The sequence below is a fragment of the Erpetoichthys calabaricus genome, chromosome 5, assembly GCF_900747795.2.
Source record: "Erpetoichthys calabaricus chromosome 5, fErpCal1.3, whole genome shotgun sequence".
Classification (NCBI taxonomy): domain Eukaryota; kingdom Metazoa; phylum Chordata; class Cladistia; order Polypteriformes; family Polypteridae; genus Erpetoichthys; species Erpetoichthys calabaricus.
In genome coordinates, this window is record NC_041398.2 from 238,185,254 (window position 1) to 238,211,710 (window position 26,457).

General features: G+C 34.5%; 1 protein-coding gene across 1 annotated transcript in view; it reads right to left on the minus strand.

Annotated features, from left to right (window-relative positions):
- The window catches only part of tmem131l (transmembrane 131 like), a 130,429-nt gene that overhangs the window by 5,178 nt on the left and 98,794 nt on the right, over positions 1–26,457 (minus strand). Inside the window, exons 15-31 of the mRNA XM_028802678.2 lie at positions 25,272–25,329; positions 24,549–24,657; positions 23,390–23,459; positions 22,485–22,594; positions 20,461–20,530; positions 18,323–18,456; positions 17,819–17,961; positions 14,642–14,825; positions 13,386–13,571; positions 11,840–11,989; positions 10,295–10,898; positions 8,514–8,638; positions 6,422–6,585; positions 3,798–3,995; positions 3,599–3,674; positions 847–944; positions 639–768 (exon numbers count right to left, since the gene is read on the minus strand). Of these exons, the coding sequence (XP_028658511.1) occupies positions 639–768; positions 847–944; positions 3,599–3,674; positions 3,798–3,995; positions 6,422–6,585; positions 8,514–8,638; positions 10,295–10,898; positions 11,840–11,989; positions 13,386–13,571; positions 14,642–14,825; positions 17,819–17,961; positions 18,323–18,456; positions 20,461–20,530; positions 22,485–22,594; positions 23,390–23,459; positions 24,549–24,657; positions 25,272–25,329 (2,609 nt within the window). The remainder of the gene's footprint in view (positions 1–638; positions 769–846; positions 945–3,598; positions 3,675–3,797; positions 3,996–6,421; positions 6,586–8,513; positions 8,639–10,294; positions 10,899–11,839; positions 11,990–13,385; positions 13,572–14,641; positions 14,826–17,818; positions 17,962–18,322; positions 18,457–20,460; positions 20,531–22,484; positions 22,595–23,389; positions 23,460–24,548; positions 24,658–25,271; positions 25,330–26,457) is intronic.

Below are 26,457 nucleotides of genomic sequence, written 5' to 3' on the forward strand. Positions count from 1 at the left end.
GCCCCTGTGTTTTAAATGAAGAACACATTTTCAAGTAACAGCAGGTACACACCATACTGATAATTTGCTTTAAAAATTTTAAGGACTACAATCACATCTCCTCCTAACCTGGAGAGAAAAAAAAAAAACACAGATGCATCTTCATTGTCTGAAACCAGAAGTACTTCTGCGCGATTTTTGACAACAATTATGAACAGTCCTCCTCACAACACACCAATCGACGGCCTTGAAGTTACACTGGCATCAGCAGAGGATGGACCATTACGTTGTTTTTCAAAAACAGTAAAAGAGTGACAGGTGGTTTCAGACAACGAAAATGCATCTGTTTTGTTGTTTTTGAGCTATTACACTTTCATTATTTGAATCACAAATAAATCCAGACAAGTATGTGTAATTTTAAGTTTATGACTGCTATTTTTTACCACAGAATTAAAAAATACCTTATTTTCCCTCATTTTATTATTTAATCAAAAATCAAAATCTGAAAATTCCTTTCATTTTTGTTTTTGCTTCTAAAATTAAATTTCAGACATCAAAAAGTACACGGAACCAAACCTCTCTCAACTTGTATCTAATTTATCTTGTATGCAGCAACCCCCTAACCCTCTAAAGGAAAACAAACAGTTGTATAAACTTACTGACTATATATGGCACCAGCATTTTCTGGAGGGATGAAAGACATGTTTTCAGATGTATTGTATCTGAAACCATTAGTTAATGCAGTAGGCATTGGAGACCATATTTCTTCTGACTGACAAGGACCTAAAGCTGAAGACAGAAAAGAAAAACAGTTACTGAGTTGAACATTAATTTAAAATTGATGGAAGCTACAGTCATTTGACTTACCCATACTTCTCTCAACTCCTGATGCTACAGCAGCAAAGCTGAGAGTGGGTACCGATTCTGGGATGTGGCATTTTTCCCCTTGATTCAGGTTATGCACACTGTGGTAAAGCAGAAAATAAAAATGTCTTTGTAAATGTTGTACAGAAAATACTGCTATAAAGTATTCACAGCGCATCACTTTTTCCACATTTTGTTATGTTACAGCCTTATTCCAAAATGGATTAAATTCATTTTTTCCTCAGAATTCTACACACAACACCCCATAATGACAACGTGAAAAAAGTTTACTTGAGGTTTTTGCAAATTTATTAAAAATAAAAAAATTGAGAAAGCACATGTACATAAGTATTCACAGCCTTTGCCATGAAGCTCAAAATTGCATCCTGTTTCCCCTGATCATCCTTGAGATGTTTCTGCAGCTTAATTGGAGTCCACCTGTGGTAAATTCAGTTGATTGGACATGATTTGGAAAGGCACACACCTGTCTATATAAGGTCCCACAGTTGACAGATCATGTCAGAGCACAAACCAAGCATGAAGTCAAAGGAATTGTCTGTAGACCTCCGAGACAGGATTGTCTCGAGGCACAAATCTGGGGAAGGTTACAGAAAAATTTCTGCTGCTTTGAAGGTCCCAATGAGCATAGCGGCCTCCATCATCCGTAAGTGGAAGAAGTTCAAAACCACCAGGACTCTTCCTAGAGCTGGCTGGCCATCTAAACTGAGTGATCGGGGGAGAAGGGCCTTAGACAGGGAGGTGACCAAGAACCCGATGGTCACTCTGTCAGAGCTCCAGAGGTCCTCTGTGGAGAGAGGAGAACCTTCCAGAAGGACAACCATCTCTGCAGCAATCCACCAATCAGGCCTGTATGGTAGAGTGGCCAGACGGAAGCCACTCCTTAGTAAAAGGCACATGGCAGCACACCTGGAGTTTGCCAAAAGGCACCTGAAGGACTCTCAGACCCTGAGAAAGAAAATTCTCTGGTCTGATGAGACAAAGATTGAACTCTTTGGTGTGAATGCCAGGCGTCACGTTTGGAGGAAACCAGGCACCGCTCATCACTAGGCCAATACCATCCCTACAGTGAAGCATGGTGGTGGCAGCATCATGCTGTGGGGATGTTTTTCAGCGGCAGGGACTGGGAGACTAGTCAGGATAAAGGGAAAGATGACTGCAGCAATGTACAGAGACATCCTGGATGAAAACCTGCTCCAGAGCGCTCCTGACCTCAGACTGGGGCGACGGTTCATCTTTCAGCAGGACAACGACCCTAAGCACACAGCCAAGATATCAAAGGAGTGGCTTCAGGACAACTCTGTGAATGTCCTTGAGTGGCCCAGCCAGAGCCCAGACTTGAATCCGAATGAACATCTCTGGAGAGATCTTAAAATGGCTGTGCACCGATGCTTCCCATCCAAAGTGATGGAGCTTGAGAGGTGCTGCAAAGAGGAATGGGCGAAACTGGCCAAGGATAGGTGTGCCAAGCTTGTGGCATCATATTCAACAAGACTTGAGGCTGAAATTGCTGCCAAAGGTGCATCGACAAAGTATTGAGCAAAGGCTGTGAATACTTATGTACATGGGATTTCTCGTTTTTTTTATTTTTAATAAATTTGCAAAAACCTCAAGTAAACTTTTTTCACGTTGTCATTATGGGGTGTTGTGTGTAGAATTCTGAGGAAAAAAATGAATTTAATCCATTTTGGAATAAGGCTGTAACATAACAAAATGTGGGAAAAGTGATGCGCTGTGAATACTTTCCGGATGCACTGTGTGTGTATATATATATATATATATATATATATATATATATATACATATATATATACATACATATATATATACATATATATATACATATATATATATATATATATATATATATATATATATATATATATATATATATATATATATACACACACACATAAAATCAGATATTAAGATATCAATGTAATGAAATATTCACATACATAAGCAGCAAAATTTGTTTTTAAAAAAAGACATTTCTACAGGTTTAGTAACTCTACAATGGTAACATCAACACTATGCAAGATTCTTATTTGTTAAACATTTGGAAATTAAGCAGATTAAATATTTTTAAGATAATGAGTTAATCACAAAGGTCATTAAAACGGTGAGTGAAAACTGCAGTTTATTCTATTGCCAAACCAACCACCGCAGTTTTAACAATTATGAACTCCAGAAGCATTAAATGAAGTACAATGATTCTCTTTCAAAAGGTTTAAAAATATTAATCTCCAACAGTTTGAAACTGCAGCTGGTAAATTCTTTACATATACTAGATAATGGGACAAAAAATTAAGGGAAAATCATCTTTAATACATTGCTTTGCTATTGCCCATAGATAAAATCAAAGAGAAGTTAAAAGATCTTCCGAGCATTATGCTCCAGGATAAAGATGCATCTTTATCTTAACCTTTCTGTAGATATTCTGTACCTTATTTTATTATTCTTTCATCACTGAATACTGTCCTGGTAATCTTTACTGTCTATACCTATATGTAAATAGAACAAATTTTTATATCTTGAGTGACTCATTTGTAGCTTTACGTAAATCAACCAGAACTTGTAACTTAACATTAACACTGCAAAAACTGATGCCAAATACAATACAAGGTACTCAGATACAGCTATCAAATTGTTTGGCTACAGATGTCTACAAGAATAATAAAGGTGGCTGTATTACTTCCGTTATAAAGTTATTTTTTTATTATTTGTTTTGAAATACCTTTGAATTCTATAACTTGAGTTCAGTGGTTGGCAACATTCTTTGTCAGGTAGAAAGGCAAAAACATGGTCGTCTCCTGGACGGAACAAAATCCAATTATTAATCTTTAATTATGACAATTTTTAATAAGATTTTTTTGTGTTTGTTTAAACTGAATGAAGCATCAGATCACTTCACTCAGGTATTCAAAATGACCTACTTTTTGTTGGAGAGGAAATGCAGTTTAATTTCGAAGTAGTGTGATCTTTTTCTCCTTCCAGGCTGCTGGCACTACTCCAACTACCCCAGCTTCCTCTGCTGTCTCTGACACTGCCTGAAGAGCTACCAGAGTCTGAACTAGAGTCAGAAAACAATCTTCTGGCATTACAGCTCCTCCTTGGATTAGCCATGCTTGTCCCTAAATTACAAACAAACAAACAAACAAACATGCATAATGCCTAAGAAAATACTATAAATAAATAATAATTCAGTAAATTTCGAGAAAAATAAAAAACGGAAATGATATTTAAACAACGGTATTATTTGCGTAAACTAAACACACCAGCAATACACTTACATTGCCTATGAAAGATATTTAGCCCCTTGGGAGTTTTCACATTTTATTGTTATGCAACACTGAATTACATTTGATTTAATTTAACTTTTTTGACAATGATCAACATTAAGACTCTTTAATCTCAAAGTGAAAACAATTCTCTGCAAAGTGGTCTAAAGTAATTAAATATAAAATAATTAATTGTATAATTATTCACCCCCATTAATATAACACACCTAAACTCTCAAAGGTGTAGTCAATTGGTTTTAGAAGAAATACAATTAGCTCGATGGATATCACTTGTCTGTAGTTATGGGGTTTCAATTGATTTTTAGCACAATTGCACCTGATTCTGAAAAGTCCAAATCGTGGTGACTCAGTATTATGGCCTAACCTACACAATGAAGACAAAAGAGCATGCCAAGCAACTTAGTGAAATGCTGATTGTAAAATATACGTCGGGATCCAATGCCCCCTTGTAATAACACCATTTATAATGTCACTATATACTGTATATGCCCACAGGGCCAAAGAGCAAAGATATGAGTGAATATAAAAGCAGACTACAAAAATTTCAGGTAAACGTTTGTTTTGGAGTGTCATTTAAGTATAATACAGGGCCCTTCATATTACTAGTCTGTGGGAGACACACAGTACAAGTAGGAATTCCATTTTACTGGGTGCATATGACAATACAGCTGAACTTGAACATTTGAACTCTGCCTTCATAAACCATGCAGTTCTAATTAAAGATAGTGCCGCCTTCTCTGTTAAGGTGTGAATGCTTTTTCTTTTTCTCAATTTTTATTACTTTACCACTCCTCTTTAAATCTCTTTCTGGACTGTTGTGCTGCGAAAATGGCTCATGTACATATCTCTCCCAGCATTACCTACAGTATATACTTTTATAATCAACCATTTGAAATTTAGATACAACTATTCTTCCATCCATTGTTGGAACTCTCCTAATTCAATTTGGGGTTGTCCATTTAAAATTTAGAAATAAACATTCTTCCATCGATTCTTTGAATTCCCCTAATACAATTTAGGGTTGCTCTGAGTGCAAGTCTATCCTGGAAAGCACACCTAGGCAGAGTGCATGCTCACTATCAGATACACTTAAGCAGAAACCCACAGATCACTTGGCAAAGGACAAATGAGAGTGGCTGGTTAAACCATATCATATGCCTTTGGAACATAGCAAGAAAAATCATATATAAATATATTAAACAAATTCAATTTTATTAATGGTTAATATGCATAGATATTGTTCATTTGAAATACACCAAAAACATATATACGTTTCTTCACTTTTTTTAAACAGCAATATGGAGCTCCTAAAAAGTGAACACCGTCTAATTAGATGGAGATATTAATGTATGGGCAGTATTGCAGCACAGAGGATGATGCTGCTTTTCATAAATTCATCATGCTGTTTGTATTCCTGTACCTTGGTGTTATCCATGCAAAACCTGCATTGTCTTTATTTGTCTGGATGGATTTGTAAAACCATAAGTATATTCACATTGAGTTGATTTGCAATCTACATTGGTCCCATGTCCCTGTGTGCATGAATGGGTACTGTAAAGGACTTGCGCCCCATGCACAGTTGGTTGTTACCTTGCATTAGATGGTGTCTCCAACAATCTGAACTGGGTAAAGTGAGCTTTAGGATATTATTAGTGTTAGGTGAATAATACTACTTTGTAGGCAAATTAAAATGGTTATTAAACAAAAGAAAAAAAAATACATAATTTAAAGAATTAGATTAACCTACTAATGCCAGACCACTCACACATTTGAAAAACGAGTTAAAATCACTTTTATACTGTACAGCTATGAAGGTTTATTAAACATGCAGATCAGTCTTCATGATGCAGTTTTTTATGTTACTGGGCACTGACAATAACAGTTCTGAAGACATGTTTACAGGAATGAGTAGCTGAATGGTATGCCAATATATTTCTTGATTAATGTATACTACAAATGGTTTTACAGCTCTTGAACATTATACTTTAGGGATAATTAAAAATTATATTTGTTAAAGCCTCAAACTACTCCTGAGTATTGCTAGCCAAAACGTTACGCCTTTTTACTTAAAACACCATCGATCCAGACCTCAAATTAAAACAGCTTTACAAAAGTGGCAGAGACAGAGAAATGGTGACAGGTACAACTACAGTGGTGCAAAATCATTTTTTATTATCTAATTATGACTTCTAGAATCTAGTAAAAAATATTTTCTGTTCCATATGTGTACAAGAACATTCCAACTAGTATTTACTTACTGTTTTGTAAGTGCTTTAGAGGACTGTCCACTTTTCCACCCAGTTTAACACTTTCCTGTTTTCCATTCGTGCATCGATTTCTTGACCTGTTGGGATTTTTTGTTTCCTTATTTACAGCATCTCTGTTCTTATCACTAAAGTCAGAAATATTTTGCTCAGTAAGCCTAGAAATAAAGTTAAATGCAAGGTAAAATAGTTAGAAACAGCTAAAATAGTGTAATGTTTTCAATTGTACTATACATAATTGAAAGATTATGTTCATTATAATCACATTTTGTCAAATAACAAAAATCTGTATTTTTAACTTTCATCATTTTCTTTAATTGCACCCTTAGTCTAAACATAAGAAACATTAATTTAAAATATGAGACACTCTTCTGTCACTCACACCACATCTATATGAAATATAATGTTTAATACTGATGGTCCTCAATACATTTAAAGTTTGAAAAGAAAAACCAGATTTGTTGTAGTCTAACTTATGATATTAACTTTGAAATGTTTAAGCAATTTAAAGATACTGCATTAACAGCAATACTCACATTAAACTGTTCAATACAAAATTGTTTGAATTGATCGAGTATATTTCAATGTACCATACATTATGCCATAAACAATTTGCTTAGAATAACTTACTGAGATACTAAAGAAAGACTGTGACAAAGTGTTGTATATGTTAAGGTTATGTATCAAATATATCAGACTACCCACACCAGCGCAAAGTGCTCAATACTGCAGTCACCTGGGATACTGGAGGGAATGAGGAGGACTAGGAAACCTTATTATCGACTGTGCTAACTCTATCAACTGTGCCCAGTGAAGGGTGGGTGACCAGCTGGCCTAGGTCATTCTGACTTTCATGATGCAGAAACTGATAACCATCAGACCTAACTATTTGATTTGCTTGTTTCTATCTTCCGATCATAGCCCTCCAAAGGTTTACTTTTCTCCTATGGCCCATTGTAGGAGTTTTTTTTGTTTCCTTCTCCTCCATGTCATCTGATCAAACAAACACATTCAGGAATCGAGAAATTCATCTACATCCTAAAACAAATGAAACTGCTGGACTGTTTCATTTGCTTTTTCATTAATTTTAATAACAAAGTGTTTCTACTCAAAGGGTTGCCATGTATATATGCCAAGGTAAAATGTAGATATATACACTGTATATAATTTAAATGTATTACTTAGATCTGGTTGTTCTATTGTCAACCTTAATGTATAAATATTTTAATCTATTAAATGTATTCAATCTTTTTCTGGTAAGAGTGAAAGTTTGTTTTGCACTTTAGTGGTTAAACTTTGCTTAACAATACCTGGTTGATTTTGTATTTAATACACTTAAATTTATTAGAAATTATAGTATTAATTCATGATAATAATCCAAGTAAATGTAGTATATTTGTTGTTTTTGTTTGATTAATCTGTGGAAAGCACCTTGAGTTGTATGTAAATGTATGATAAGGAGCTATATAAACAAATTTATCATTATAATAAATACTTCATATCCTCACCCTTTTTACACAAATTAACTCCACTTCATTATGTCCAGACACTGCCATTCAAAATGCAAAACAAATGCTGTGTTACTTCGCAGTGCTCAGCCTGCTGCAGACTGCCCAATTCTTAGTAAAGTGACTTCACTATCATTAAAAACCACCAGGTGGAGCAGTGGAAACTTGAAATGGCCATTAGAACATTTAAACTACTAATTCTATTTAAGACTAAGTGACAATTGTCTTTCCAAATAAATATGAAGTTTAAGTTTAGTGCACGGTTCACATTTTTAGGGATTTTAAATGGTAATTATGTTGTAGCATGTAAATATGACATGCATTTTTCAGACTTACATACACAGAAAAAAAACTGAAAAGAAGAAAAAGAAAAACCTGCATATATACATACACACATACTCTGTATCCAGATATCAACACTTTCAATATATTGTTGTGTAGCTACATTTTGCTTTGAATAATGACAATAATCTTAAAATGTAAAAGGATTCATTTTAAGAAGATGAAAAAAATCCTCTGAATTTGTCATATTGATAATTAACTTACCTTATACACAATTAAGTTAAATATTAACTTACCCCATGATACCACCAGCAATCCTCCTCCTGTTCTTAACAGAGCCTCGTCTTCCCTTTGCATTTGAGGTTGTGCTGTTTATATCTGCTTTCTCTTGCATTTTGTTTTTGTTACAGTCTTCCTTCACCTTGAAGAAATAGAGTACGGGAGTCAACATATATGTAAAGACCAGTTTTCATGTGCAACTTTTATAATTTTATACAAAGACAAGCAAAATAAAGTGTGGCACAGAAAAAATGAAACTTGCATGAAATAGAAAAAACATTTAGATTTGTGGTAACCTGACTTACTGGTTCCACATTAACATAATAAAATAAGAATAGTTCATATAGTTTTAATTAAACTGGGAGGGAAGGTTAATTACTAAATACGTAGGGAATATATTTTATTAACTTAAATTTTGCTACAACAAAATTACTAAAACTAATGTTTTGGATTTTAATAACTATATTAAAAAAGATGGAACACACAAAGATAATGTGTACTACTTACAGTAAAACAATTTAAGGAGGCTTTCATACAAATTCCTTAATTCCTCACATCAATCATAAAATACTGGCGCATTAACAAACACAGTATGCCTGACAAGATTCTTACCACTGGGAAACTTAAGGAAAGAGGTGCACTAAGCAGACATTTCATGCAACATGCGATGTTGCTGAATACAGTCACTCTTAGTGACCAAGCTTGTCAAATTAAAGCAGATCTCAGATTATATGTATTACATGTGGTGCAATTAACCTTTTGAGAAGACTGCAAAATATCCCATGACATAACACACCAATGAACATGATGAATACTTATGCATTCTATACCTTTCATATGTCTGGAGACAGTTAAGTTAAAACTGTTAATTAAGCAGGCATCACAGCAACAGAGTGGTTTGCACTGCCACCTTACACATACAGTGTACTAGGTTAAAAACCGATCACTATTTTTGAGTGGTTTGCACTGCCACCTTACACATACAGTGTACTAGGTTAAAAACCGATCACTATTTTTGTGTAATGTTCATGCTCTCTCAGTGCCTACATAGGTCTTTCTGTGGGTACTCCGATTGTAGGTGTGTAAATAAATGCTTTTTTTCTCTCTTTATATTAAGCCAAGGACTCAAATGCACTCCCCAAACCACTGTTTACCAGTCCCCGAACACAGCTGTGTTGGTGTCCACACAATAAATAACTTTCAGACTTATAACAAATTCAAGTGGGTTTATTTTATTTGGCAGAATACTTAGTGTCATATTGGGAGAGTTACACACTAAACATTCACCTCTGGGTGAGGTACGATCCAGGTTTAAGTGAAGGCATAGATGTGGAGAACGGAATGCACTTCCAATGTACCAGGCAGAGGGAATACTATAGCTTGGGTACACATAACAAATTAGGAGCTGGCCTGTAGGATTTAACACATAAAAATGTATTTCTCTTGGCTTATATGACATTTATATCCAACTTCCCATTCACTTGCCCCACATATAAGTACATATTCTAGACCAGATAAGGATTTGAATGAAAACAAAATATATATGACAAATGGAATATACAACGGAAAGCACACAGAGTAACATATAGACAAAAATACGATGGACACAAATTTACACTTTGTTTTCTGCAGACTGGATCCCTTAAAGAAGCAGGTCTGTGAGAACAGTGCAGTTATTTACAGTGTAAACGCAAGCCCACTGCTTATGTTCTAGGGTGGTGGTAAAAGTACTATTGCATACAAGGAGGAAAATGTATATAGTACAAGTACTCAATACCAGAAAATAGGCAATACGTACCTTACCAATACCAATATCCCTTTTCTCAACTATCTTCTTTTCTGGGGAAGGCAAAAAAGTGCTGCACTGCTGATCATCTGAGACCTGATCATTGTCTTTTTTTTCAACAGAACTACAAGGCCAGTGGTTTAGACGATTGTTTGTAGCCACAGATAGTTCCTCTGAGGGCTTAATGTTTGTTTCCATGGGAAACATGTCTGTGTTTATGTTCCTGCAGTCTTTTACAGTGAAAGAAACTCCTTGTCTACTGTGCACCTCTGATTCCTGCAATACAGTATTTTTATTTTCAATGGCATAGATTTTATTGGTATTTTCCTCAATATGATCATCCTGGTTATATGGTTCCTTGACTGGCAAACATTCTTCATCTTGAGAAGACATGGAAGAAGCAGCAACAATTGTTGAAGATGTAGGATTCACTTTGTATTTACTGTAATACAATGACACCTTATACTTCTTCTGAGATTGAGCAAACGTCCCAGGACTTTTCTTTGAGGAGGTCTGAGTTCTGCAGTTTCCACTTGTGACAGAAAGGGACCCCTTTCCTTTCCCTTTATCAGGAGTGTTTCCCGAATCAGTGAATGTCTTACAACTGCCTTTACCTCTGTTGAAAGTGAAAGGTAAAAAATAGGTAAGAGAAACACCAAGAATTGAAATGCTGTACTTTATACAAACTGTTAAGAAAATATATTGCTTCTTTTTTTGGTGTCATAACCCAGTCTACCATACAAAAATTTACGGAATTATCGAAATAATGGTTAATGATAATATACATGGAAAGAAACGCAGATTTAATTACTTAGCCATACAAAGCTTCATTGATTTGATGACAGGAAATACTTTAGCTCCATCGGCAACATAGAAGTTAGGACAAGGCAACACAGGATAGAAAAAAAAGTTGTATACTATTATATAAATAGCATACACACAAAGTAATAGTATTAAAAAAAAAAATTCTTATGCCAAAGGCATTAGACAGGCTAATGACTGGTGGAAAATAAACAACCTATTGGGACTCTTGGGAGTGACCAATTGTGGAATGAGCAGATAGCTAGAGGTGGTCCAGGAAATCACATCAGTGACAGCATGTCATAATGATCTCCAAACTTTGCCATTATCTTCATTTTTGCCACTGCCTGCAGCAAGCATATGGTAAGTCTAGTAATGCAAGCAGCCTTTGATATCAGTTAATTCGGGAATTTGGCATCCCTGAAACTCTTTGTCATTCACTTAGTAATGCTGCACACTGGCCACTACTGATGAGCAGAACACCCCTTGCAGCTTGATGTTGAGCTTTCTATGGCCTCTTTGACAATTTATGTTTTACACTATGCACTCAACCCAGTGTACTGTTCTTCGCACCAACCTCAACATGATAATTATGTCCAGGAATGGTATGAAGTCAATTAGGAAGAGACAAAATAGAAATTAACAGAATACTAGTAACCCGAGAAGATTACAATCTGCAAAGCATACATTAACAGTAAAATATTCGTCACTGTTTACTGCAAACAATGTACATTTTACTTAATCAAAGGATGGTACCTAGCAGACGTGGAGGTGATTGTATCAACATGGCTGCTTTCACGAGGGAGTCCTGAATTGTTACTCTGCCTTAATGCTGGTATTGAAAAATCTATCAAAATACACTGGGCTTGATGAAAAGCCATCAAACATACACCCCCCAGGGACAACCTGCAAAAAGCACAGATAAAAAAGTCAAGATGAGAAATAGAATTAAATATAAAAAAAAATCAAATAATTTCCAATAAAATTATCAAACCAACTTAGGCAACATCCACATTATGTTTTCATAGTTTAAAAACAGTATTTATAAAGTTAAATAATGTTTGTTACCACTAGCATTTTCACATTGTTTACCAAAGCTTCTCTGTCCACACTAAAATGAGCGAAAATGTGCAGGATGTAGTCATTTGCCTACACTGAGCACATGCACATCAGTGGAAAAATCCTTGAGATGGCCAAGCTGTTGGCCATGGGATTTATCACAAAATTGTAGCAACCAGTAAATTATTGGTCTTTTATGCATGTATGCAGCATTCAAACTGTTCCAAATGCAATTAAGATGCAGACAGGTAAGCAACATAACACTCGCCATGGAAAGGAACTCCTCTGTGTCCACTATGTTGGAATATGGTTTTCTTCTATGAAGGGTGACCAATAAGGGAATGAGATTTTTGTAATTAGAATGATCCAATCAGAGAAAATCTACATATTAGGCACAAACAAATCAAGAGTGTGATTACAATCTGTGTTTTCAAAAGGCTACATTTTCACTCATCCACACTGCAACACCAAGCCGCAATTTGCAGTAGTATATACCGGTAACTATGAAGAGCGTTTTCAAACATCTCTGTTTACGGGGGTTAAAAACAGCAGGGTAGTGTGGACAAAAAGCAAAAACCTGAGACTAATCCCTTTGTTTTAAAATAAAAATGCAGCAGTGTGGACGTAGCCTTAGTCCCATTCAAAGTTGTACAGGAGACTATACCATGAGTACCCATGGCATATGTTAGAGCACAAATCCATTTAAGTAGAGAATATTTTTCCAGGATTACAGGATTAGTGAGGAGCTACAGTCAATCCCAGCAGCACTGACAACAATTTAGGAGATAGCCATGAATGGCATGTCATTCAAAATAACAGAGACACACACATGCAAATACTCTCTTTAACGGTTAACAGTTAACATTATGGATGTGACTCTTGAATGTGGGAGGAAGTTAAATATCCCGAGCAAACCAAAACAGACAGTATTAGGCTGGGAATCAAACCCTGGTTCATGGTGCTGCAAAGTTATAATGCAAACCACCAAGCACCAAAGAAAATTGAAAATACCGAAGTGTTTAACGTGTACAAACTACAGGCAAAAAGAGGCAAAATGCTTTGCTCAAAATTATAAGTATGAGCTACTGGATTTGAAATGCATGTTTTCATAACTTAATATATTCAAAGTCATTCACTTGCAGTGTATTACTGTCAGAAATAATATATGTACGGATATGTTAAAATAAAGTACCTGGTGTAAAACACCACCACATAATGGGCTAAAGAAAGAAAAATACCTTACCAAGTAAAAACGATGACAACAATCCAAAATTTCTCTTCCCAGCTAGGACCAGGTAAAAACTGGGCACACAGTGGCAACATGTGGTGAGGAAGGGTAACATTGAGAGTGAAGATAAAAGATGACCCTCGTGCTGTCACCAAGGTGAGATCTCGGATTATCCAAGAGGTAGTGAAATCTGGTGTAAAACTGGAAAAACAATTTAAGAAATAAACACATTTTCATTATTACTATTATATCAGTAGTCTATATTTGATAGACTCTTTTGCCCAAAGTGACTTAGAAGATAAGAATATATTATTGCTTATACACGCACACACAAAAAATCAACCTCAGGCAAGTTAAGTGACATGTTTGAAAAAAACACATTGAGCCATCAGCAAAGAGAAAACCTATTACCATGTGGTTTAAAGTTCGGTTAATAGGCATTAATTTATTCCACATGCATACATTAGTTTTAAATTGATATTTTTTAATAAAGCAAATGGTTGGTCAGTCTCCTTTATATTTTTTATAAAATTGCTCAGGATAAAAACCACTGCTTTTATTAGAGACCAAGAGTACCCCCAAACTCCCACAAATTTCATCTCCTAGACTTACTGACAAAATAATAATTGCAAACAGTGATATACCAACATAAAAACTAGCATACATATAAAGTGTGATTGAGTAAGAAAGGTTTTTAAAAACCAGTCTGGGGCTACATATGGGCTCATTAGTAATATTATACAGTAAAATTCCTGTCATAGTTTAAAATAAAAGTAACTTTATGTCATGTTATGGGTTGCATAGTTACAAGTTCTAAGTGGTGTCATGTGCTATATCCAAATTAGCATTATGCAACTGCTCTTGTAGTGAGGTCCAAATAGGATGTGGAGCAAGCTGTAGCTGCCATCACAAAATATCCTCCACAAGCTCTATTATATGCAGGTCTTGAACATGGCTGGCCAGGGAGAGGTGCTGACATTGTGTTGGTGTTCACATTATTGTCTTGTTAGAAAACAGCAGTGACAAGGTCTCACTGACATGCTGCCTCATAGCAGAATTACTACTAAAACATGCAGGGCTAGCTTGCCATCTTATTTACTGCTGCTCTAAACCAGAAAAACTTTAACAATACTGCTGCGGCAATTCAGAACATTTTCTCCACAAGGCAAATCTGATACATTTAGGACAATTATTTTTTGGCACAGATTACTTTTTCACAAGTAAAATTTCCTAGATTAAGGAAAATATTAATAACAAAAACTTTTACATACACAATGCTGATTTCTTGTGTTGAGTTGTAATCCAAAGGTAATGTATGGCAGCCCAGAATTTCAAATCCAAATCCTTGACACTTGTATCCACTGATACTCATAGATGTTATAGTCAATGGAAGTTCTCCTGCATTCTCTAATGTAAAGGTCTTTTGAACAACAAAAGGTTTGCTTGATTTTAAGCCTGGGAAATGAAGAATATAAGGCTAAATTGTTTTGAAAATATCAATATCTAATTTTGTCTTTATGTAACTTTAAATAAAAAACAAAACAGTAACAACCTATAACCATCTGCAATATAAAGCCAGTTGTTAATGGACTTGAAAAGATAATTCACATATCACCAGCATCCCACCTTTAAAAAGATCAACAACAAGTCGTCTTGCTGTAGCTTACTGTACTTTAGGATGATTATTTGGAAGAGTGCTTTGAAAGGAAATTCATCATGTACTCAATGATGGCTGGATAAGGTTATTTTAGTTTCATTTTTGGGTATGTATTTATTTCTATTTCATTTTCCAAAACAAGTTCAGTTTCAAGTAATCACTTATTTCAACTTAATTTTTTTTTACATTAATATAACCTAATTTTAGTTCCAGTTTCATTTTATGATGCATTTCATAAGCAATTCCAGAACAAAGTTGCTATGTTTTACTATACTTCTTAAAAGTAGATATTTCACACAACTGGGTAGAGCAACGTTAGTATTTGTTGTGCCTCTAAATGTTTAACACTAGCACATACTCAAGGCTGACCTTCTATGAGCATCTTTCTCTTTAACTTTTTCAGGGCGGATGTCAACTTTTGTCAAAATTCAGGGGTAGAGGACAGTAATCAGCTGTAAACGGCGACAAAACTCGCTGATAAATTTTAGTTTGACTCTCTTTGCTAGAAGGAAAGTTAGCTTTGTTGATTTGACTTTGATTTCCTTTGCATGAATGAGCAGCGAAGAGCAAACAACCTCTAAAATGGCATGGACATTTGGCGAGCGACCAAAGCACTAACTCCGCGGGTGACATTTTGTGTGTTACTGCTGAATCATACTCTGACTTGTTGGACTCAAAAAAGAAACTGAGGTACCAGCCTCAGCTGATAGTAGTGCTGAACACGTTCACGTAGCTTATGTGCCTACATAGGATATATTGCCACTTACGATGACAAGAGATACGAATTACATTGCATTGCGACTGCCACCATCACACAAAGATAGGCAGGCAGCTGGCCCGCCAAGGCATTCCTTCTGGCCGGCGAGCTGCCCCCGAGCAGCTGCCAGAGACGACAAACAGGTGCAGACAGCAGCCACAGCGACATTTTATGTTGATTTATGTGTAAAACCATTGCTTTGTTAGCAGTTTTTTTTTTTTTTGGAAAAATACTCAGCCCTCAAAGAGTTAAAATGTCTTTGTGATAGTAGCTAAGGATGGTCTTCAAATCTGTGGTATACTTAATCTTGAAATACTTGCTGCAAATACTGGAATCTATTTTGTCGGAATGTGTATCAGGCTGAACTTTCAATTTTGTACACACCTTGTCAAAAAACTGATCACTCTATATTGCAATATATTAAGATAGCTGCCACTGCTTATTTGAAGTTAAATTACATATATTCACAATTGACAGCATATTCACACAACTATAAAACAAAAAAAAGGAAAAGAAAAAAATGGACAGATTTACTCATTCTGTAGACATAGAACTGCTTCACTTTTATAGACAATAAGGATGAGTACAGTCAGTAGTACTAAAACTAATAATGAAAACAAGAAAAAACATAATTGTTCACCAGTTTTCACATCATAAATTTAAAGTTTGTTAATAGGTAACAACTGACAATTCTGGAAATCAAAATTACTAGTCAAACAGCCTGCTCAGATGTGTTTGGCTCAGCAAGTACTTTACAGATGACCATCACCATCTGCTCTGATCAGGATAAACTATGACAGATACCAGGGGAAAAACTTGCATTTGAATGCAAACACGCCTTTCTGGCCTACACATGGGCTACAAAATGACTACTCGCACTAATAGCATTTAGGACACCTAAATAAATTGACTGGTGAACTTATTACCCACACTTTCACTTAATAAAATCAAAACAAAAATTGATTTTGTTAATGTGTTTTTTATTTAATTTCTGGTCTATGTTAGTGGTTCATATCGTATGTATTTATTTTCCTAATGTTAGTTTTTGCTTTTATTTCAGTTCACAAATTGGTTTCTCATAGTTTCAATTGTTGTTACCGATTACAACTATGAGGTTGGAAACCATGCTGGCAGAGGTTAGAAGCAGACATTTTGCAACTTAACTATAATCTCTTTTGAGTGCTCTTGGAATACTGGGCACTGTGGATGCACAAAATAGTCAAAGAACCTGAAGAAGACAAAACAGACTAAAACCATGGTGAGTTAGTGCCACCTGTATACAAACAGTGGTCAGATTAGTCTTGGCTGATCATCTTGGAGATATAGTATGGTTATGAAAGAACCACAACTTCTCATGAACCCAGTAAGGACACTGGAGATATGTTAATGAGATGTAATGTATTAAATTAACTGCTGAAATCCAAGCTGTTACTTTGACAGTTGAAAAAATGTGTACAGCAAAGTGTGCAAAACATGTAAATATATGTTACTTCAAATGAAAGGAAGCCTATATTTACATCCAATGATGCAACAGTGGAGGAATTCGGCCATCCTCCTAAAAAAATGTGTGTCATTTGGAGGATATAGATATTACTGTGTGCTGGCTAGCTGTCATACATAAAGGACTAGAAGACAACACTGGTTTCAAAAATGCCTCAATAACTGAAGTTTTAAACACTCTTTCAACCTTGAAATGTAGGGCTGAACTGTGAAAAAGACACTATATAAAATATATGAATTCCTGAGAAACATGCAGCAATATGGGAAAAACAATAAAACTGCTGAACAATACCGTCACTTTTTATGTAGTTAATGAGGGAAAGGTTGGTATATCTAATGTTGTAACTTTGGTCGTATTTGATTAAAATCATACAACACATAACATTTTGTATAGTAAACAAAATGAAGTTTATATTAAATGTGACTACATACAGCATATAAGTCTGGAAAATAAATATTTGATTTCACATGTGGGTGTTCTTTTTACATATTATATCCAGATTATAATTAAAAACAACAAAACAAATAACGTACCATTCCTGCACTGCATTAGAGTAGACTGAGGAACATTAAATCTAAGAGATGCTCCTGTACCAGGCAACCTTCCTCCAATCTTCAGTATTTCTTTGGCACCACAACCTTTCACTAAAACTATATCAAATACTGTCAAGTTGTTCCTTGAAATAAATACAAAAAAAAAGCATATTTAATATGAATATATGTCAAGCACCAGCTTTGAGATGTAAGATATACTGTAAATACTATATAACTCATTGTAGTGGCCAATGGCATAAATCATTTGAATATAATGTGCTTCATATGGCATACTGATGTAGAATACCACATTGCAAACACTAAATTTTGTTATGCATGGTTATTGAAATAGTCCTCATATTTAAACTCTCTATATAGCCTTTATCATTAAGCAAACAATCTTACAATAAGCTTGGGCAATTAATCAAAAAACACACCAAGTAAGGTATCAACATTTACCCTTAAGTATCTAATGTAAAATAAAATAAAAAAACAACATGCTACCTTATTAGAATAACTGATGTTACACATTTTTTATCTACTGGTGTAAAAGCCACACCAATTTTCTTCAATTCCTTTGGTGCAAGATGAAGATTTACCACAGTGCTTTTAGTGTGGTTTGTAATGTTGATGTCATCCTGTACAAAAAAAATCAAAGGTACTCACTTAATATACATTTTCCAGTATGCTTTATACACTCCACACTTATGCCACTTTTTTGCAATGCTACAGTAATGGCGGTATAAGCAATACTCACACTAGTCAGAAAAGAGAACAGTTTAATACTTCATGCTCAGACCGTGTCAAAATCGGCTTTGCACACAGTTAAACTACTTAATAAAAATGCCATGATTTAAACGGAAAGAGACTGGGATACACAAATGTACAATACACTGCCAACTTAATAATAATTAGTTTTATACTGCATACCATTACTAAATGTCAGATAAGCAGCACCACATGAAAACAGTCTGTTCAGCTAAGCATCGTTCATCTAAGGCTTCACAAATCCCTGTTAGCAGCAATTTCAATCACCCCTCTATAATAAAATGAAACAATAGCATTAACCTCCATTTTAAGCCTATGTTCCTGGATAAGGCAACTAATAAGTGTGATGTTACTCTGCTACTGCCAACAATATGTTACATCTAACAAGGGTGCATATATCTTTTAAAGGCGTGCCAGTCTCTTGGCCATCCTGACTATTAAAAAATATTTATTTATTACTGAAAAACAAAACAAAATGAATAAAACAACCATATTCAAATAAAAAAAATGCATAAATCTGGAATAGCTGATTTAATTAAATAGTAAGGGGATGTCTACAGAGTAGTAACTGGCAAATTAATTTAAATGCTATGGAAATGACCTGAACATACAGACAGATTCAGTATCCTCCTGCTTTACCTATTTCTGGATACTGTCATTCCATCCAAACAATTCAAGCTGCGGACACAACAAGCCTTGAGTCACCAAGTATCTAAAAACCTGCTTAACCTTAAAGCACTGTTTTATTGTGTTTTTTTAACAAGGAGATAGAAACAAAGCTAAAGAACTGGAGAAGCAATTTAGAAGGAAGATTAAGTTATCTAAACTCTCCTTTAAGAATAAAAAAGACGAAAAGTTTACCCTTGGTAGTGAAAAGGAGAGATGGAAAACGCTTAATACCATAATAGGTAGAATTTACAGTCTAGCCCAGATTATTGCCCTGACACTGCCTCAGTTTAAACAGCAGCTAAAATCTTTTATAGCAAGTTCTGGCCTGATTAACTATATTCAGCTTCAAATACTTCAAACTACTACTTAGGCAAAATCCTCTAACTTCACCCTACGAAACATTTCAAAAGAGTAACCATAGAACACTCCTCAAATGGCAATTTAACCTTTGTAGAACTTTTCTTAAGTCTATCTGTAAGGCTTTAGATATATAGGTTAAATTACAAATCATTACACTGGTTATAAAAATACACTATACTTCCACACAATATTTTGCAGACAAAGTGGTGTGCAGTGTTTTACATTGTTATGGAATTCATTTATTCATATTTACAGTATGTTTACTAAACTGGACACATAGAGAAGAATATTGCAATGAATAATGTTACCTCTCAAGAAATGTAATTGTTTACTCAAAACAATACTTAATTTATTCTCCTACTTCAGCTCACACTATATATGCTGTAATATCAAAGTCCACTTTCAAATGTAAACCTTCAGAGGTAAACTTCAACACAAGATACAGCTGAATGTAAAGAACAAAACCTTTTATATGACCAGAAAATTAAAATTCTATACATATCCCCATTACATGGAGCAACAGTGGGAAGAAGAGGCATATATGAAATGGTGTCATTAATAGTGAACATGTAATGGTGATGGTGTCACACTGCAGTGCTGCATTTTTACTGACAGATTCAAAGGTTTATGCTTGTTTATGTACTGAGTAGTAGAATAAGAAATGAGTCTGAAAAAAGATTTCAGCAAATATGACAATTTATTTCCAGAATTTATTCTTCTGAGACGTTTTAGCCTGAAATCCATTAAAATGTTCCACTGAAATACTTGCCATATCTGTTCTAAAATTTTCAGTTTCCCAAAAGGTAAAACTAATAAACACAAAATATATTTTAACTGCTACATACCTCATGTGTGTGCATCATTAGCATAAACTCTGATGTAGACAAATTAATATCAAGGGAAGGTAAGTTAAACCTGTAAATGAAAGAAAACTGGTTTAGTTACTATTATGCTTTGAAAATAATATACCTCTTTCAAAGTTAATCAAATAAATAACCACTAAAAACACTGTAGGAGTAGAAACTGATGCCCCAAAAATGGCTCATCCACCTTCTTTCAAATACAAGGAACAGTGTCAACAACAAAGTCATTCGCAGCAGATACTAGCCATGGGCAGTCTGCCATTGTTCTACTGGAAATCAGTAACAGAGACCCCGTCTGCCAAGAAAGGTAGTTTGTGAGAAGGTCTTCTGGACCAATCACTGTTCACTCAAACTGCCTTTAACAAACTGCAGGGAAAACCTGCTACCATCACTCCTGCTGTTCTATGTGCCAAGGCTCCCTGGAAAGGTTAAATGTGTAATTCGGGTCATCAGCAGCTGCGAGGAAGAAGCAAAATGATATTGTTATGACAACTACTAAAGGCTATTTGAGCTTGACACTAGACTCAGTCAGCAAGGGCCAGTAGTTAGTAGCAGACATTATAATAGAGATCATGAGTTTTATACTGATAAGTCACTGCTCTGCAATTCAAGGTGGGCACTACATCTTTACAGACAGTGGGAAATGTTGACAAAAAAAAAAAAATAGTGAATGCTTGTTACAGGATCATCTGGTTCTTCTTTGGTGGTGTTTTAGTGAGCATGCAAGATCCAACACAATGGGTGCAAGAGATTTCCTCCAATAATTGTTACTACAATGGCTTCTCTAATAACTACTGTATAAAGGTTATTGGAGTTACAATTCTGATTCATCAAGCCAAGGATTCAGCCCCTCTTATGATGAACAAATACGGTACACTGGTAGTATTCTTGGTGTCATATAGTGGCAATAAACATGATCAAACCAGATTCACTCAACGTTTTTTTTCTTTTAGACAATGCTGATGTATTACTCTTTAAATGGTCAGTGAGAGTAATGGACTTAATCATTTATACAAGTAGTCATTCAATTTTTGCAAGACAGTTTTCATACAAATTGTAATGTACAAAGTTGACTGCAAAGTTCAGACAACTACTATCATGAGAAATGCACAAATTAGAGATCACTCATGAGTTTTTAAAAAGAATCTTTTTGAAAATCTTTCAGTGTCCTCTTTCTTCACACTTACACAATATATACATTTGATCCTGGAAAACATTTTCATTACTATTAACTTGTTACAGTATGCTAAGTATTGTAAATTGATGGCTAGTTTAACACATACCTTAATTTTTGTTCAAAGCTCACAATGTTTCTCTTTGATCTCATGGCGCTTGCCAACACTGTGTCATTTTCTTCCACTACTCACCATATCATCTCTTTGTAGTCTGCCAGTATACAATGACTATGCCGTTCTAAATTAGACGCATTCATCCATTTAATCAGTTGATTCACAATATTCTGCATTAACGGTCTTAATATTAGTCCACATACTCTACATTCATCTGCTGACTTTTTCAGACTTGACAGACAGCAGCAGAATTTTCCCACAAAATTTTAATTATTTTTTAATGATCTATTAAATGACATATCAAGTGAATAAAGCAGTTGTTTTCATTTTGCAGTGCGAATTAAGTGCAAACAAAATGTGGCCATTTTTGCTTGCTAACCTTACTGTTCTTACGGTAAGGGTGAAAAGTAATTTAGTAGTTAGTTAATGTCTCAAATTAAACTCATTTAGTTACTTATTTGGCAATATTCTGTTTTTGCTTATTTCTCTGATATTATTATTTGATTTTGCATTTTGGATTTCACTACTGGCTGCGGGTTTGAGACTATAATTAATCTTATTTCTATTTTTATCCAAGCCAGATAAATCTACTTCTGTTTTATTCTCTTCCAGATTAAATAATTTCTCCAGTTTTGATTTCAAAGTTCTCTTTAACAGCAAAATCACAGCTGGTATACTGTCCATAGACCTAAATACACCAAAATGATTCATACCTACCATTTTATTAATGCATTAAGAGCTTCATGAGGTTCGGGATATGAAGAAACAGGCAGCAACTGAACCGTAACAGGGGCATCTACTGGATTTTTAAGTGTGAAATATTTAACCTTAGAAGAAGAAGAAGAAGAAGAAAAAAGAAGCATAAACTCAGTCACTCTATGCTGAATTACTGTAAAGTACTCTGCAAAAAAAAAAAAAAAGATACATGCAATAGTTAATTAGTTTAATTAACTGGGTCCAATTTAGAATCACTGGTCAAATCTTGTCAATTTTTAGAAAGTACCAGATGAGATGTTGGGATACCTTAGCTGTCAACTAACCAAAAAAGGTTCATGGACTATATGGTTACAGCTCATTTGTCAAACATCTTCTTATTATTGTTATCATCATAATTTACTACTTTGGAGAATGTGGGCAGATTTATTCTTTTTATGAAAAATACAGGTCTAGTACATTAAATTAATTTTCTTGTAAAACTGATTTTCAGGGTATCTCTTATCACTTTACAGTTCTGGTCAGAACATCCTCCTCTGTATCAAGGATTATAAAGGCTACTTAGGTAAGGCAGCCTTCAAATTAAAACAACATACCTGAATATTTAAAAAAAAAAAAAAAAAAAAAAAAAAAAAAAGTACACTACTAGATTTGGAAGCAAATCCTTGTGTTGTGTTTTGTTAAAATATACCGTTTGAAAAGAACACTGGTATCATGACAGTATTTCAAAGACTATATCCATGAATACAGCGCCAAATATTAACAAGACAGATAAGCAAACCACTTTATATTTAACTAAGTGTGACAGAATTAGTAATCAGTGACACTATAAATACATCTCATTTTAAACCCAACGTTTACTGTACAAAAATATGCTTTTTTTATACCAGTAGTGACTAGTTTCATACTTTGCTCTCATTGACAGAAGTAGCTTTGAAGTCCACTGTGAGCCCAGGATCTTTAAGTAACTTAGGACAGCTGCAGAAGGAAGAAAAAAGTAAAAATCAGAAAAACACACCACAATTACTACTGGCAGCAAACATGACTAAAATATTCTACCTTATTTTTTACCAATGATTTACTTGAAACATGCCTTGAAGATCTCAGTACATTAAATGATCTCAGCACATTAAAAAGATTTTCCAGCATTATTCAAAACTAAACATAGCTCAAGACAAATCAGACAAACTCTTCTCAGAAAATGTTAACTGGCACATTATGATAATCGCATCAGGCCACATTTTTTTGTGTAACATATAGATAGCATTGTTGCATTACAAGCTCTTACACATTTTCTATTAAAAAATGATTGTAATTAAGGAAATGATTTTTCTTATTAAAGGTTTTTAGAAGCAGAGATAATCTAGCATGCATCATGTAGTTATGTCAGTCCATTCCATTACCAATAGAACTAAATTAACACTTCACAATATTGACTGCTCAGTTACCTTTCCCTTATGTTTTTTTGTGTGTTAATGTATTAGTATACAAAATGTAAAAACGTAAGATGTTTTAAGTGGAAAAGACACAAACAAGGAATAATAAACCAATCACTTTTTCAATGTATCTATTCTAAAGTACCAATGAGAACAGTCTAATTCCTGGCCAGTATCATGAGCTGTAGTAATATATAAAATACCTTTGCATTACAATGTAAGAATCATCATTAGGCTTTTCTACAGATTCTGATAGTATTTTCTAAAGAAAGACCCCACCCTAGTTATGCTTGTATCTGCAGCACTTAGTTATAGATGTTAAATGAAAAACAGTTATTAACAAACTAGTTTTTATTTTTAGAATTACAAAAAATAACTGCCAAACTACTAAAAAGATCTTTTTAACTCTCCTGATAATTGGCCAATGATTATTCATTTATTCAGTTTATTACATACACACAATTAATAACAACTAACTCCACATGTAACTACAAGTTAAGCTACAATAATCTATAGTCTATTCATTGCATCATAAATGAAACCCCTAATAACATCTTAAATAAAATGCATAAATACAAATAATACTTAATCTTGCTAAACTCAGTGTTTAAGTATTTTAAATTAAAATTACCTGAGTGTTTTCTGATCTTTATCTTTTGACCACATCTCTGTAGCAAGCCTTTTATCTACCTTCCAAGTTGAAGAATCTAAAAGAAGACTCTCCTGCCATTCAGCACTAGCTGTAAAAATTATATTACAATAAACACTTTAGAACTGCTGTATACCAAACAAGTTATTTATTTAAAAAAAACTGTCCATTAAAATAACACCTCTGATACAATGTAACATAAGATTGAACTGTGAAATACATCAAAAATAAATATAATTTATGAAAAAAATCAGTAATGCAAAAGGATTTAAGAAATCCCAATTTGTTCATCATGACAAATTATTCCTCACTTTAAAAGATTACACAGGAAATGTTTAAAAAAAAAAAATCAATTTTACTTAAAAAAAAAAAAAATTGGGAGAATTCATAAACACACCCATCCATTCACTTTCTGAGTACAATTATTTAAATTTACAGCCTGTCCCAATAGTTTCAGAAACATGCAACGCTCTCCAATCTATCAGTGGGCACACTCACTCATACTGAGCAAATCTAAAGCTGGCAATTTTGGTAATTCAGCATTCATTTTGGAATAAACCCAAATTAACAGCAACCAAGCTCAGATATGAAGAGTTGTTAGCCCAACATTTTAACCACTAGAGCATGCATCTTGTTTAATTAGAATTCAATGGTTTTATTTAACAATTTTTAAAGTCAAAGTTGTCAAATAGTAAACAATTTTACCTGCATCCAATAATCTTACACGATATGAATTATCACAGTGTGTTTTATTTTTTGAAACCTGTAAAAAATAAAAATACTTAAATTCTGATTATTATATAGAATTCACACCCTCTCCACTTTTAACATGTCAACTAATTTACAGAATTTACAAAACTTTTGCGCGCTCAAAGACATGTCTGGTCTGCAAAGCAGAATTGTAACAAATCTAATGCAAGTTTAATCAATGCAAATATCTTAACTACTGAATGGTCAAAGAGTTTTTTTTTTTAATTAAACTTAGTATTTGAAAATACAATGTAAAATATCTATAAAGATTTTTTCAATCGTAGGAATTTTTAGGACATTTTTTATTAGATGCTGCATAAGCTTAAGAAAATACAGGAAGAAACAGGATGTCAAAATACACTGCCTGGCCAAAAAAAAAGTCGCCACTTGGATTTAACTAAGCAAACAGGTACGAGCCTCCTATTGGATAATTACTGCATGGGCGATTATCTTTCAGCTGGCAACAAGTTATTTAACCCCAACTGGTGCAATGAGTTGCTTCTCATTTCTTAAACAACCATGTCAAAAGAGACACATCTTGTGGTCGTGGAAAAGATGTTAGTCTGTTTGAGAAGGATCAAATCATTGGCATGCATCAAGCAGAGATAACATCTAAGGAGACTGCAGAAACTACTAAAATTGGGTTAAGAACTGTCCAACGCATTATTAAAAACTGGAAGGATAGTGGGGACCCATCGTCTTCGAGGAAGAAATGTGGCTGGAAAAAAATCCTGAATGATCGTGATCAGCGATCACTTAAACGTTTGGTGAAATCAAATCAAAGAAAAACAACAGTAGAACTCGGGTCTATGTTTAATAGCGAAAGTAAGAGCATTTCCACACGCACAATGCGAAGGGAACTCAAGGGATTGGGACTAAACAGCTGTGTAGCCGTAAGAAAACCACTAATCAGTGAGGCAAACCGGAAAAAAGGCTTCAATTTGCTAGGGAGCATAAAGATTAGACTCTGGAGCAATGGAGGAAGGTCATGTGGTCTGATGAGTCCAGATTTACCCTGTTCCAGAGTGATGGGCACATCAAGGTAAGAAGAGAGGCAGATGAAGTGATGCACCCATCACTGTACAAGCCTGTGGGGGCAGTGCTATAATCTGGGGTTGCTGCAGTTGGTCAGGTCTAGGTT